Below are 13,522 nucleotides of genomic sequence, written 5' to 3' on the forward strand. Positions count from 1 at the left end.
TATAAAATTATTCATATAGCTTTAAACATATGCAACATGATATAGGAAACAATGAGCTGGTTACAACAAGTCTTCATACAATCATCACAAACTCATTCAAAGCAATACAATCTGATTTTTAAATAATAATGCAAACCTGATAATGTTTTCAATCGAAGGGAAATGCTTAGAAATGTTTTTTTCCAACACCAATGTGAGCAATAGATACTTTTAACTTTTAAGTTTTATGATTGTCTATTTTAAATTTTTAATAAAACAGTAAACTTAAAAAATTTGAAAGAATCATTTAGCATCTGATATATTTATATTATCATTATGAGATAAATGTCTGATTTTTTATTTTTTTATCAGTTCATTCAAAGAATCAAAATAAAATACAATGAGCAGCAGTGGGACTGACAGTAATAGTGACCATGGAGTGGAAGTGGTTGGTGGAAATACAGGGGGAAGTGCTGAGACTGAGAGAAGTAGTGGGCAGCAAACTAACATATTTAAATGCCCTTCAATAATTATGAGCACATATGCAAAGGGCCCTTTTAATAAAGACAAACCTCTTCTCCAATTTGCTACACCTAAGCCTACTGGTGAAGGGAAAAAAAAATCTGGAGGGAGTAGGGTGTGGGGTTGTCATGTTTGTTTGAAAGAATTTAGGGGCAACTACACAAGGGTAAAGTCTCACTTCTTGGGTTTTTCAGGTCATGGGGTCATAGCTTGTCCAAAGTTAACAGATGAGGAGAGGATAGAGTGTCATAGATTGCATATGGAGACTCAGACTGAAATGGGGAAACAAAGTGGGGCAGTCCTAACACCTTCTTTTTCATCTTCACAAGCATCTGGGCCTATGACATCCACTATTGGAAGTAGTCAAACTGAGACAAAAGGAAAGAGGAAGGTTAGTGATAAGGGAAGGTTGGTAGAAGCTTTGTTTAATATAAAAGGACGTGAAGCTACAGAGTCATCAGTTGGTAGATTCTTTTATGCTAATGCCATCCCATTTCATGTGGCACGTTCCTCTTACTTCAAACAAATGGTCATGGATATAGCCTCTTTCGGTCCCACATTCACACCCCCTGGAGATCATAAGCTACGGACTACTCTCTTAGATAGAGAGTATTCCAAGGTTAATGTGTTAATGGAGGATATGAAACGAACTTGGATGAGGACAGGTTGCTCTATTGTGATGGATGGGTGGACTGATGTTAGACATCGGCCACTCATCAATGTCATTGTCACATGCCTTGCTGGTTCTTATTTTTTGAAAGCTGTGGATTGTTCAGGGAAGCGTAAGGATGCAGAGTTCCAGTTTGGCATTTTGAGAGATGCCATAGAGGAGGTTGGGGCTACTAATGTTGTACAGGTGATCACTGATTCAGCACGTGTGTGCAAATCAGCAGGTTTGATGGTGGAGGGTGCTTACAAACACATCTTTTGGACCCCATGTTGTGTTCATGCACTGAACAATGCATTAAAAGACATAGGGAAAATAGATTGGGTGAAGCAAGTGGTGGCAGAAGCTAGAGACATTCAAATGTTTATTTGCAACCACCAAACCTCACTTGCTCTCTTTAGATCATTTTCAAAGAAAGAGTTCCTTAAACCTGTTGAAACAAGGTATGCTAAATTGCTAATGCCACTTAATTTTGTATCAAACTTCCAACTTTTTAATTTAATTCTCATTGAATAAAATATAGATATGCCACTTAATTTTTTTAGTATTTTAATGAATGTAGGTATGCCACTTACTTCATCTTGTTGGAGAGGATGCTTGAGGTGCATGATGCTCTACAACTGATGGTGGTGAATCCTGAGTGGGGTAGATGGCGGGAATCACACTCTACTGGAGGAAAATCTATCAAACAAAAGATTCTTGATGACAATTGGTGGTCCACTATGAGGTAAGACATCACTGATTTAAAGATTTTATTGTCAAATTGTTGATTGTTTTAGATTGCTGATTTTCATATTCTAATTTTAATATTTTGAACTTTGCACTTGCAGATATGTTTGCTCTGTCATCTCACCTATTGTAGATGTCATTAGATATGCTGATACAGACTCTCCTAGTCTTGGAGAGATATATGAGACATTTGACAGTATGCTTGGGAAGATTAAGCAAACAATTTTGGCCAAGGATCCTACTTTGGGGTTCTATGAGCAACATATTAGGCCCACTGTGACACGGAGGTGGAACATAATGAACACCCCTCTTCATATGGCAGCCTATGCATTGAATCCCAAATGGTATGCACCAAAGGATGGAAGGTTGCCTCCATGTGACGATGATGAGGTTTTAGATGGGTTCACGCGAGCCATTGATAAGATATATACAGAGGAGCAGGCTTCCATACTTCGTGCACAATTCCTTGACTTCACAAATCTTCGTGGTCCTACATTGAGTAAACCACAGGCGAGGTTGGACATAGCTATATTAGCCCAGAGAGACCCTATTGGATGGTGGACATGGCATGGGAGGGATACACCACAATTGAAATTGCTTGCCACTCGCTTACTTTCGCAGGTTGCTAGTTCCTCTGCTGCAGAGAGGAATTGGTCCACATATGGCTTTATCCACTCTATCAAGAGGAATAGACATACCTCTAGACGAGCGGAGAAGCTAGTGGCCGTGCATAGTGCTCTTCAACTTCAGGATCGTCAGACTCCAGAGTATCGACAGACTCCAGCTTTACGATGGGATGTTGATCCCGAAGATGTGGCCCAGGTTGATGAGGAGGAGACACCACAGGGATTGGTTGGGATTCCATTGGACGAAGTGGACATTGACCAGGACAGTGGCATAGACTCAGAGGACTCTGATTTTGATGCAATGTTAGGAGATGCAGATTAGGGGCAGCATTATACTTTGCTTTTTAGTTTTTACTTTTTAGTATTTACTTAGTAGTTAGTACTATTTCAGTATTTTGATTTCCATATCGCAATTGACAATGAAACAATATGGCAGCAGTGTAGCCTTTGGGCATTTTGTATGTTATTTGAATTTCTTTAATATCTATTATGATATGCATATTGACAATGTGAATGAATTGAAATTCTAAATTATGAGTGCATATTGAGTATTGACTATTGAGTCTATTGATAATGTTGTATGTTCGATGTTTGCATTCTAAAATGTTTTCATAGTATCATACACATGCTATATCCATGTTTTCATAGTATCATACACATGCTTTATCCATGTTTTCATATGAACATTTAAATTTTCCTATATATTTTTAAATTTTCCCTATATTTTATATAGCTGTCCCCTTTGCCGTCCCCCCCGTCCCCAAATTTGGCAAAAAAATTTGCCGTCCCGGAAACTCGTCCCGCCATCCCGCCGTCCCCCCGTCCCGGAAACTTGGGGTAACGTAGATCAAATGTCATGAACATAAATGTGAGTTTCATGTGGTCTGATCAACCTTCATGGGAGACGTGTATGTGACTGAAATCTCCTTCAAATCTTCTCAAAATCACCTCCAATAGCTCCTCAAGAGTTCGCCTATCTTCTCCAAAAAGAGCGGATATAAAAATGGCATCAATAGATCATAAGCGGAAGTCTTCTTCCCAAAATCGTTGAAGACACTTGATGCCAAAATGTCTTCAATATGAACTCAAATGAAACTGGCCCCTAGGCCACCAATAAATCTGAAATGAGATGACTGAAGCATCACCTCCTCAATGCAACCCCTTGAGAAATCTTTCACCCCCTCAGCTATGCCATCAATGGGAGTTTTCGTTCCCAAAGACAAAGATCTGCAGAAACCCCTTGGTTCCACAAAACCAATCAATACAAATATCAAACAACCGATGCCCAACAATGAGGCTGCCTCCTCTATTTATTCTTTTCCCTCAAGAGGCAGGCCTCCTTCTGGAAGAAAATAAAATAATATTTAATTGAACTTCTAGAAGATTCCCCTTAAATAATAATAATATTATTTAAGTGACTTTATTATTTAATTTGCACTTTAGATAATTAAAATATCATTATGAATATAAAGTGCAACACACGTGACATCATACGTGAGAATTTATTATCTCACGAATAATCATATAAAATTAAAATGTGAAGCCATGAGTAATTGCCCAACCACCCCTCTTATCAACTCCTTGGCCTACGAGGGTCAAGTAATAGGCCAAACCCCTCTGCAGACTGATCCTCATGTTACATGTAATCAATTGGAAGACCATGGGCTGATTTCGCATTTATATCAACGTGTGTTAAGTTGTATGTAGGCAATCAAATAAAATTGTTTACATGGACTAGCTTAGACAAGAGAATGCTGTAACATCCCTTGTTGTGATATGACTGAAATGTGCAAGGAATATTGTCGAACAGTTGTCTTCCAACCTTCAATCTGCTGTTTTGAGTTTCAGACTGATAACCTTGCATGTTATTGACTCAGGAAAGACTTGCATAACTTTGTGTGTTATTGATGCTGATGTAGTTTTTTTTTGTTTTCGCTTTGTTTGAACATATAAATGTAATGCAATGAACTGAAAATAAATTTACTAATGAAGATAATAAAGAATGCATACAAACATCATATTGAGCTACTTGACATTCTGTCAAACATATAGCATGCAACCTCAGATTTGAAACAAAACTTATTACAGCATATATAGAGCTCACAACTGATTTCTTTATTTAATGCAATCCTTATTTCAACCATCAAGCTCTAGGCTTGCAAAATACATGCATACTCTCTAGTCTCTATACTCAGAATTTATGAATACCAACTAAGGCAGCCATACCAACAACTATATTTGGCAATGCAATATATGACTAAAATGACAGCAAGAACCTGGTAGGAAGTTCGCCTAATGCTGGAGTTTGAAGAAGCAAGCCATATCCAAATGGAAATGAAACCTCCCCAAGCCAAATCGTGGCTCACTAACTGCCACCCCTGTTCTGGTATGTTTCAGATCAGAATAAATAATTTGCAGCCTTTAAGTTCCCTTTCTTGCTTTAAAAACCATCGATGCCACTTTAGGAGTGGAGCGCTCCAATTAGGGGGTGAAATCGATGCCAATGTCGGTTTCTATAAGCAAAATCGTGGGCTTCTCTCAGCCGTGGCAAGTCTGAAAATGACTGACACAATAACTAAGAAATAAGTCGATGCAATCAGCTGCTTGTGATAAATTGATGAAGTCCTCTAGCATTCAGGAGTGTCTCCAATTGACTCCTCCAAATTCAAACCTTAGAAAGTTGGCCTTTGGCCACAAATTAAGCACAAATGAGATGACTGAAGTATCACCTCCACAAATGCAACCCTTCAAGAGATCTTTCACTCCCTTAGTTATGCTATCAATGAGAGTTATCGTTCCCAATGACTGTAATGATCTGCAGAAACCTTAGGCTCCACATGCTCAATAATACAATAAAGATGTCAAGTAATTGATGCCAAACCACGAGACTCATCCCCAGTTTATTCTTTTCCACGCATTAATCAGCCTCCCTTCTAGAAGATTTCTTTTTAAATAAAATAATATTTAATTGCTCCCTTTAAATAATATTTAATTGCACATTAGAAAATCCGGACTTGGGACGCGATGAAAGACCCATTCATTGCCAAATTTGGTATCCCAACTACACCAGCTGAGTTATATAGACAATTTGTGGAGGTCCGAAGGAGAGAACATGAACCTATTACTTCTTTCAACAACAGATTTCACCGTGCATACACAATGCTACGTCCTCCTTATCTCATTGCAGATCCAAGGGAAATTTACTATGGAGCTTTAGATCATCTCACAGCTATGTTTGTAAGGACGCATCCGACCCCGAATGATCTAAATGCGGCTTATGCAAAAGCTATTGAAGTTAGTAAGCACATGGGACAAAATATCACTGGACCGTTACTACACATGGGACCTGTCGCAGCACCGAACCAGATGCAGGCAGTTGGTACGGCCTTGGCCAACCAAACTCTAGTCATGAATCCAATTCCGCAAGCAACATATCCGAACGTACAGCCGGCAAATCAGTTGGTCCTTCACCCCGGAGCTCCAATTTCTCAAGCTCCACCCGCACAACCTGTGTACCTGCAGAATGCCACGAGTTCATCAAGGACACAAGAAGAAAAGGATGAAATGAAAGAGTTGATTGAACAAGTCAAGAAGCTATCAACTGAGGTGACTCACCTGAGGAACCAGAATAATCAACTCCAAAGCATGCAAAGGATAAATTACAACCAAAATTTCCAAGGAAACAATAATCAAGGATTTAGAAATAACTATCAAGGAAATAACAACCAAGGCTTCCAGAGGAGACCATGGAATACGGCTCCCAACAATGGAAATGTGGTGACGCCTCTAGACAATCCACCAAATTCCCAGAATCAAGAAAATCCTTCTTCAAGTAAAGTATTCTTAGCCGAAGCAGCCTTGTCCAGTTGGTGCAGACTCCACAATACGAACCAACATTCTGAGTTGCAGTGTCCTGAGTTCAAGATTGCGGCCGACATTTTCCAACAAGAGATGCGCACCACTAATCCACCTGAAAATCCTCCCATGACAGGATACGAAATTGTTCCAACCACGCAGTATGGTCAAGCCATGATCATTGAAACCTGTAGATATTCACAAGAAGAAATTAGTCAAGTACAAAATGGAAGATTTCCGCCAGAATCAGCTAATGGACCGATGGTACCACCAGGATCCCAATTTCCGCCAGCATCTGCAAATGGACCTATAGAAGATTCAGAATACTATTTTCCACCGTTGAACGACAGTGTCCTAGTAGAAGGAATAAAGGAGGTGTTTCACCAATCTTCAGGAGGTGTGAATCAGAGAGTTTATCACAGAAATCAGAGAAATCAAGAACCTCTAACTACGTCGATCCCTCCAAACAATTTCTCTACTCCGCCGGATCCCCAAGCCAGCAACATTCCACAGTACCCGCAGAATACACAAGAATACAGACAAAGGAATATTGCATCCCCTGCAGGTAATGAAATGAAAAGATTGGCCGCGCTGGTGTTGGATGAACTTAAGAAGGTCAAAGTAAGTCTACCACTCTATGAGTTACTCAAAGTGTCAGAAATTAAAGATGCAGTAATCGATAGTTTGAGTGAATCTAGGTCAAATGTTCAAGCTACTATCAACGTGACCCAAGATGAAGCTGCTGATCAAGGATAATCCGAACAGAATGAATGCATGGTCCAAACTATAACCTTCCCAGCTAAAAAGGAAGATATGTTGGAAGGAAAAGTATTACTTAAAAGGGGCGAGACTAAGAAAACCCAGCCTACTGTCAAAGAGGGCCTCGCCACCAACCAGACTCTCCCAGAAAAGGAAGTCGTGATCAAGAAAGATGTAGTCAAGAAAGGAAAATCTACAAACAAAGTCAATCACTCAAAAGAGGAGAATCTAGCAAAGGACGATCATTCAAAGATTAATGAAGTCAAACATCAAGAACCAAGTGAGGAGACTTCAGTCCCTTCCCAAGGAAAAGATGAGCCGGCACCGTTCCTGCTATCAGTTAAAATATTTGGAAAATTACTACACAATTGCCTTTATGATTCAGGAGCTTCCAGTAATGTGATGCCCCTGGCTGTTTGTCAAAGACTAGGTATAACTCCCGCTCCTACCAAGAGAAAAGTCACTCAGCTCGACAAGACAGAAGTTCCAGTCATGGGCGAATTGAACAACATCCACATGCAATTGGCCGCGGACCCAAGAGTTCAAAACTTCATAGATATATCAGTCGTGGATATTCCAGATTCATATGGGATGCTCTTAAGTCGAGATTGGTCGCGAAAATTGAATGGATATGTATCGACTGACTTTGCACACGTGGTTACCATGGAGAGGAGTCCCGAACCAAATCAAAATTGATAGCACTCCAAGGTTGAGATTGATGATAACTGAATATGGGGAAGACAATGAAGTCCTGTTTTTGGAGTCCGACCTAGGGACATACAAGCCCAAAGTGGAGGAAGTCTTGATGATACAAGACATACAAGATGAAGATACCCAGCAAGAGGTGATAGAATCAACAGAGATGGTCATCGAAAGCGATCAGGGATCCGACCAAGAGGATGAAGGCATGTTTGAAAATTTGAGGAGATTCGTACAGAGAAACATCCAGCAAAGTGTGCAACTTGGCAACCTAGCATCCGTTCGAGATTTGCTTCTTCCGAATTGGTATAGAATTCACAATGCCGTCCACTCAGAACTATCTTGTGCTTTATGCCAGACCGCATTGGAGCAAGTATACAAAAGAGCCCCACAGACACTAATTATGGAAGAAATTCAAGATTCAGAGAATGAAAGCTCTACAGAGACCGAGAGTTCTGTGGAAGATGAAGTCTTATCCGATACATCATCTGAAAGTCAGGAAGGCCAAGAAATAGAAAATCAAGAAAATCAAATATGGACATTAAGGTTCGACGGATCTAAATCTAAACAAGAATCTGGAGCCGGTTATGAATTGATTAGTCCAACAGGAGAAACTTACCTTGCCGCTCACAGATTGCAATTCCCTTGTACCAACAACGTAGCTGAATATGAATCCCTGATTCATGGACTATTATTAGCCATCCAAAAGGGGGCGAAAATACTGCAAGTATATGGAGACTCAGAAATAGCTATAAGGCAAATCAAGAAGCAGTATGTTTGCCATGACAAAAGATTGACCAAGTACAGAAATCGAGTCTGGGATCTCATTGAAAGTTTTGAAGCTTTCAATATCAATTCTATTTATAGACATCAGAATCAAGTGGCGAATTCCCTTGCACAAGCCGCTAGCTCTTTGATACCATTAGCAATGGAAGGATTGAAGAAGTTCATAGTTGAATTAATATCAGTTCGTTCAGTCCCAGACAATATTACCAATTTCCAAGTTTTCGAAGACGACAAGCACATTCTGGACTTCTTAACCAACACAGACGTCTTCTTAACACAGATCATTGATGAAGAAGAGGTGGGAGAAGCGGAATTCGATGCCGAAGGTGTCCTGAATTTAAAGACGAACACTATTCCAAAAGGAATGGTAGAATTAGAGAGAATTTTTGATCCTGACAAGTTGAAAGAAAAGAAAAAGCACAGCATGGAAGGCAACATGTGTGATACGATCAATCTAGGTGATGATATACAAGTTAAGAATGTCTTCATTGGAAAGTCCTGCACGGCAACTGAAAGAGATGGAATCTTGAAAAACATGAGGGACTTCCCAGATGTCATCGCATGGAGTTATGAAGATCTCAAGACCTACGACACTGCAATTATTACTCACACAATCCCGTTGAAACCAGGAAGCAAGCCATTCAGGCAGAGACAAAGACCGGTTAATCCTTTATTGGAACCCTTGATATACCAAGAAGTGAAGAAGTTACTCACAGCCAAGATCATTTTCCCAGTAAGACACTCGACGTGGGTCGCCAACCTGGTACCTGTTAGAAAGAAAAATGGAGAGATCAGATTGTGTGTTGATTTCAGAAATCTCAACCGAGCTTCAGAGAAAGATAATTATCCGCTACCATCATTAGATGAAGTGTTGCAGATTGTCAATGGGTCACAGATGATGTCCTTTCTAGATGGATATTCAGGATACAATCAAGTTTTAGTAGAACCTGAAGATCGACTAAAGACCGCTTTCACCACCAAATGGGGAACGTTTGCTTATAAGAGAATGCCTTTCGGACTCATAAATGCCGGGGCCACATTCCAGAGAGCTATGGATATCGCTTTCAGAGATTTAGTTGGTAAATGCATTGTTATATATATGGATGATATCACAGTTTTTTCCAGGCAAAGAAAAGATCATGTGGACGACTTAAGAAGAGTCTTCCAAAGATGCAGAAGATACGGTGTCTCCCTTAATCCAAAGAAATGCATATTTGGAGTCACAGAAGGAAAGCTTTTAGGACATGTCATTTCAGAAAAAGGAATATCTATCGATCCTGAAAGAGTGAAAGCCATATCCACTATCAATTTGCCAGCAAGCAAGAAAGAACTCAAGTCATTTTTCGGCAAGATCAACTTCGTTCGAAAGTTCATTACCGGATTTGCCGAGATTGTCAGACCTTTGAATGAAATGCTGAAGAAGGATGCAAAGGTTGAGTGGACTCCACAAGCCAAAAGGGCATTTGAGGAAATAAAAACCGCAATTTCAGAAGCACCAGTATTGATTAGTCCTGATTATCTCAAGCCCTTCTATTTATATTCCTTCACTTCTGATTACACTTGTGCCGCCATTCTCACTCAGAGAAGTGAAGAAAGGGATGAAAATCCGATTGCATTCATGAGTACCCCGCTGAAAGATGCAGAACTTAGATACCCCAATGTTGAAAAGCAAGCATACGCCCTAGTAAAAGCAGTGAAGAAATTCAGACATTACCTCCTGAGGGCCAAGATTTATGCAATAGTACCTGATGCAGCAGTCAAGACTCTTCTCATGCAAAATGAATTAGGAGAAAGAAGAGGTAAGTGGGTCGCCATTATCCAAGAATTTGATATTGAAATCCAGCCCATGAAACTTGTCCGAGGACAAGCTTTGGCACAGACATTGGCAATTGATGGACTAGGATTAGTCCAGCAAGTTTATGAATTAGAAGACGTCACACATGACGAATGGTACAAAGATATTGTGACATACTTGCTTAATCACAGATGTCCTGCTCGTATGACACCCACACAGAAGAGAGCATTAAGATTGAAATGTCAACACTACATGCTTCAAGGATCTGTTTTATATCGTAGAAATTATGGAGTGTACCTGAGGTGTGTTGGCAAAGATGAAGCGAAACAGATAATTGAACACTTCCATTCCAAGTTTGGAACAGGACATGGAGCCAACCTCGCTACAGCTCACCAGATCCTAAGAGCAGGATATTACTGGCCTACGCTTTTCAAAGATACATTCAATCACATCAAGACTTGCCATACATGCCAAGTCGCAGCTTTTAGAGAAAGGAATCCTGCCATGCCACTGAATCCAGTGATTGAAGCTAGACCATTTGCCAAATGGGGAATGGATTTTATTGGTGTCATCAACCCCGCATCCTCGGCACAACACAAGTACATCATTACAGCTACAGATTATTATACCAGATGGTCAGAGGCACAAGCACTTAAAGTTTGTTCTACAGAAGTTGTAATCAAATTTCTGGAGGAAAACATAATCACAAGATTTGGATGTCCTTATGCGTTGGTTTGTGACAATGGATCGGCATTCACATCATTGAGATTCTCAAATTGGGCTTTTGAATACGGAATAACCCTCAAGTTCTCATCAAATTATTATCCTCAGGGTAATGGGTTAGCTGAGTCTACCAACAAAAATTTACTCAGCGTTATCAAGAAATTGCTAGAAAGAAGTCCGAGAGAATGGCATACCCAGTTAAGATTCGCTTTATGGGCGGACAGAATCAGAACAAAGAACGCATTGGGAACTTCACCTTATTTTCTGGTTTATGGCCAAGACCCAGTCTTCCCCATGCAACTCAGGATCCCGACTTTAAGATTCATTCAGGAGTATATGGAAGACACTGATGCAGTACAAGCCCGACTGACGCAGTTAATGAACCTAGAAGAAAAGAGGGATCAAGCGTTAGAAAACTTTGCGAAACACCAAGGAGTGGTGAAGAGATGGTTTGATCGACAAGCAAGAGTCAAGGCATTTCGAATTTCAGATCTCGTCCTGTATTGGGACAAAGCACATGAAAAAAGAGGAGAACATGATAAGTTTGATAAGCTCTGGAAAGGCCCTTATCAGATTTCAGAGATATTGGGAGAAAATGCATTCAGGTTGCAGACTTTAACTGGAGAAGACATCCCGTTGCCTGTCAATGGGAGGTATCTCAAACATTATTTCCAGTCCTGAAATGCCCAAGGCCTTCCCTTGTACATAGTTAGTTTAGTTTGCTTTCGTTTTGGTTTGCTTTTTGTTTTGTTTTCGTTTTTAGTTTAGGTGTTCTGTTTTAGGTTAGTTGTTTTGTCCTGAGGGGTATCCATTTGATATTGGGTGATTTTTTTATGTAACGCTCTGACTACCTGCTAGGTTGTTGGTTGCATTTGGACAATCATGAGGTCTTTTGGAATTACAAAGGGAGTTTCTTTTAATAAAGCTTTGAGTCAGGACGTATTTGCATTGAAGTAGATTAGCTTATTGAACTCACGTATTTTTGTCCTCCAGTTATTATATCTTTACACACTTATAATCTCCGAGTCATTATGGTTTCCAGGCGAAGCTGTGGTCAGTGAAAAATCTAAAGTCTAACTTCAGCGCCACCGCAATCCTCAAACCCTAGTGAGTTTCACTACTCACAAGCCAAAGAATTGACGGAACTGAAAAGCAGTATCAAAAGAAAGGATGAAAAAATGAGAGAAAAATCAAAAGAAAGAAGATGAGCTAAAAAGAAATATCAAATTGGCTAAAGGGAATTTACGAATAACTCCATCGGGGCTATAGACGCCTGACTGGCAATGGAGCAATGTTCGTGAGCTTGCGGCGATAACCTCGTCGGGACTATGGACGTCTGACTGGCAGCGAGGCTCTATCCAGGATGCTTTTGGAGTTTAGATGAACTACGTAGCTTATCACAGGGGAACCTGAGGATCATGATTGTCTTGTTGAGGGGAATTAATGCATTTGCACACACATGGGTAACTGTGGACTTGATACTTTGTCTCAATATGATGGTCTCTTCTTGTAAGTGTTTCTTAACTCCTGGTTTTGTTGAGGGAGATTTTCTGAGTTTTCTTCTAGAAAGATTGATTCCCAAATGTTTTTCAACATTTCTCAGTGGTGTCGCCAAATGTTGTGACCATTTCACACATCGCCCCATTTAAAATGGGGACCCCCTCTTTTTTTTGCTCGTTTTTCGGTCGCCTTTTGCTTTGTTTTTTTAGGGTTTTGTTAGTCTGTCAATTGTCTGGATTTAGGGTCAAGCCTTAGGGTTTTAGTTACCATCTTTTCAGGCCAGAATCCAGTCAGTTTTGAGAGCTTTTTGAGCTTCCTTTCATAGGATGCAAATTTTGAATGCAATGAATTCGCCAAAAAGGTCTATTTCCAATTGGAATTTTCAGTGCAGAGTCTAAATTTGTCTAAGTATTGATGATGAAATGTGAATTTTTGTCCAATTGAGGAATTTTGACCAAATTTTGACCTTTTTGATTTTGATCTCGGGCATTGGAAATGATTTGTTTTCGCCTTGTGAAGTGATTAAACTTGTAAAATCTTGATATTTTGGCCTGTAGGAGCAAAATCGCTCCTGTCCCTCAGTGAAGGACCGGAGCTCGTTTTCAAAAATCTTACTGTCTCTGGAGGGTCAAGATAATTTTCGAATAGGAAGTGATGAAGAAAGGCGTGATCTTTCCGTTGAATATAAATTGAAGAATTTCACGAACACGGAAATGCCTCCAGGAGTCAAAATCGCTCCTGTCCCTCAGTGAAGGACCGGAGCTTAAAATCAAATATTATTTTGTCCTTGCAGGATTTTAATAACTTGACGATTTGAAGAGGTCCAAGGAAAGATGTTTTATCAAATGAATATAACTTGAAGTGCCGTCTTAAAGGAGAATG

At 40.0% G+C, this 13,522-nt stretch overlaps 2 protein-coding genes across 6 annotated transcripts in view; both read left to right on the forward strand.

Moving 5' to 3' along the window:
• Nucleotides 1–13,522, forward strand: part of LOC131065177 (phosphate transporter PHO1 homolog 10) — a 313,132-nt gene that overhangs the window by 217,388 nt on the left and 82,222 nt on the right. The window lies entirely within an intron of this gene.
• On the forward strand, nt 1,734–3,202 carry LOC131859390 (uncharacterized). Its single transcript, XM_059213066.1, has 2 exons — nt 1,734–1,895; nt 1,999–3,202. The coding sequence occupies exons 1-2, from the start codon at nt 1,762–1,764 to the stop codon at nt 2,843–2,845; spliced, it is 981 nt and encodes a 326-aa protein (XP_059069049.1). The 5' UTR covers nt 1,734–1,761; the 3' UTR covers nt 2,846–3,202.

The sequence above is a fragment of the Cryptomeria japonica genome, chromosome 10, assembly GCF_030272615.1.
Source record: "Cryptomeria japonica chromosome 10, Sugi_1.0, whole genome shotgun sequence".
In the NCBI taxonomy this organism is placed as follows: Eukaryota; Viridiplantae; Streptophyta; class Pinopsida; order Cupressales; family Cupressaceae; genus Cryptomeria; species Cryptomeria japonica.

What these genes read in the sequence shown, in the direction of transcription:
- LOC131859390 (XM_059213066.1), top strand. Translation starts at nt 1,762, where the DNA reads ATGCTTGAGGTGCATGATGCTCTACAACTGATGGTGGTGAATCCTGAG. An exon ending in AATTGGTGGTCCACTATGAG is followed by an intron (nt 1,896 to 1,998) that starts GTAAGACATCAC and finishes TTGCACTTGCAG; the next exon opens with ATATGTTTGCTCTGTCATCT.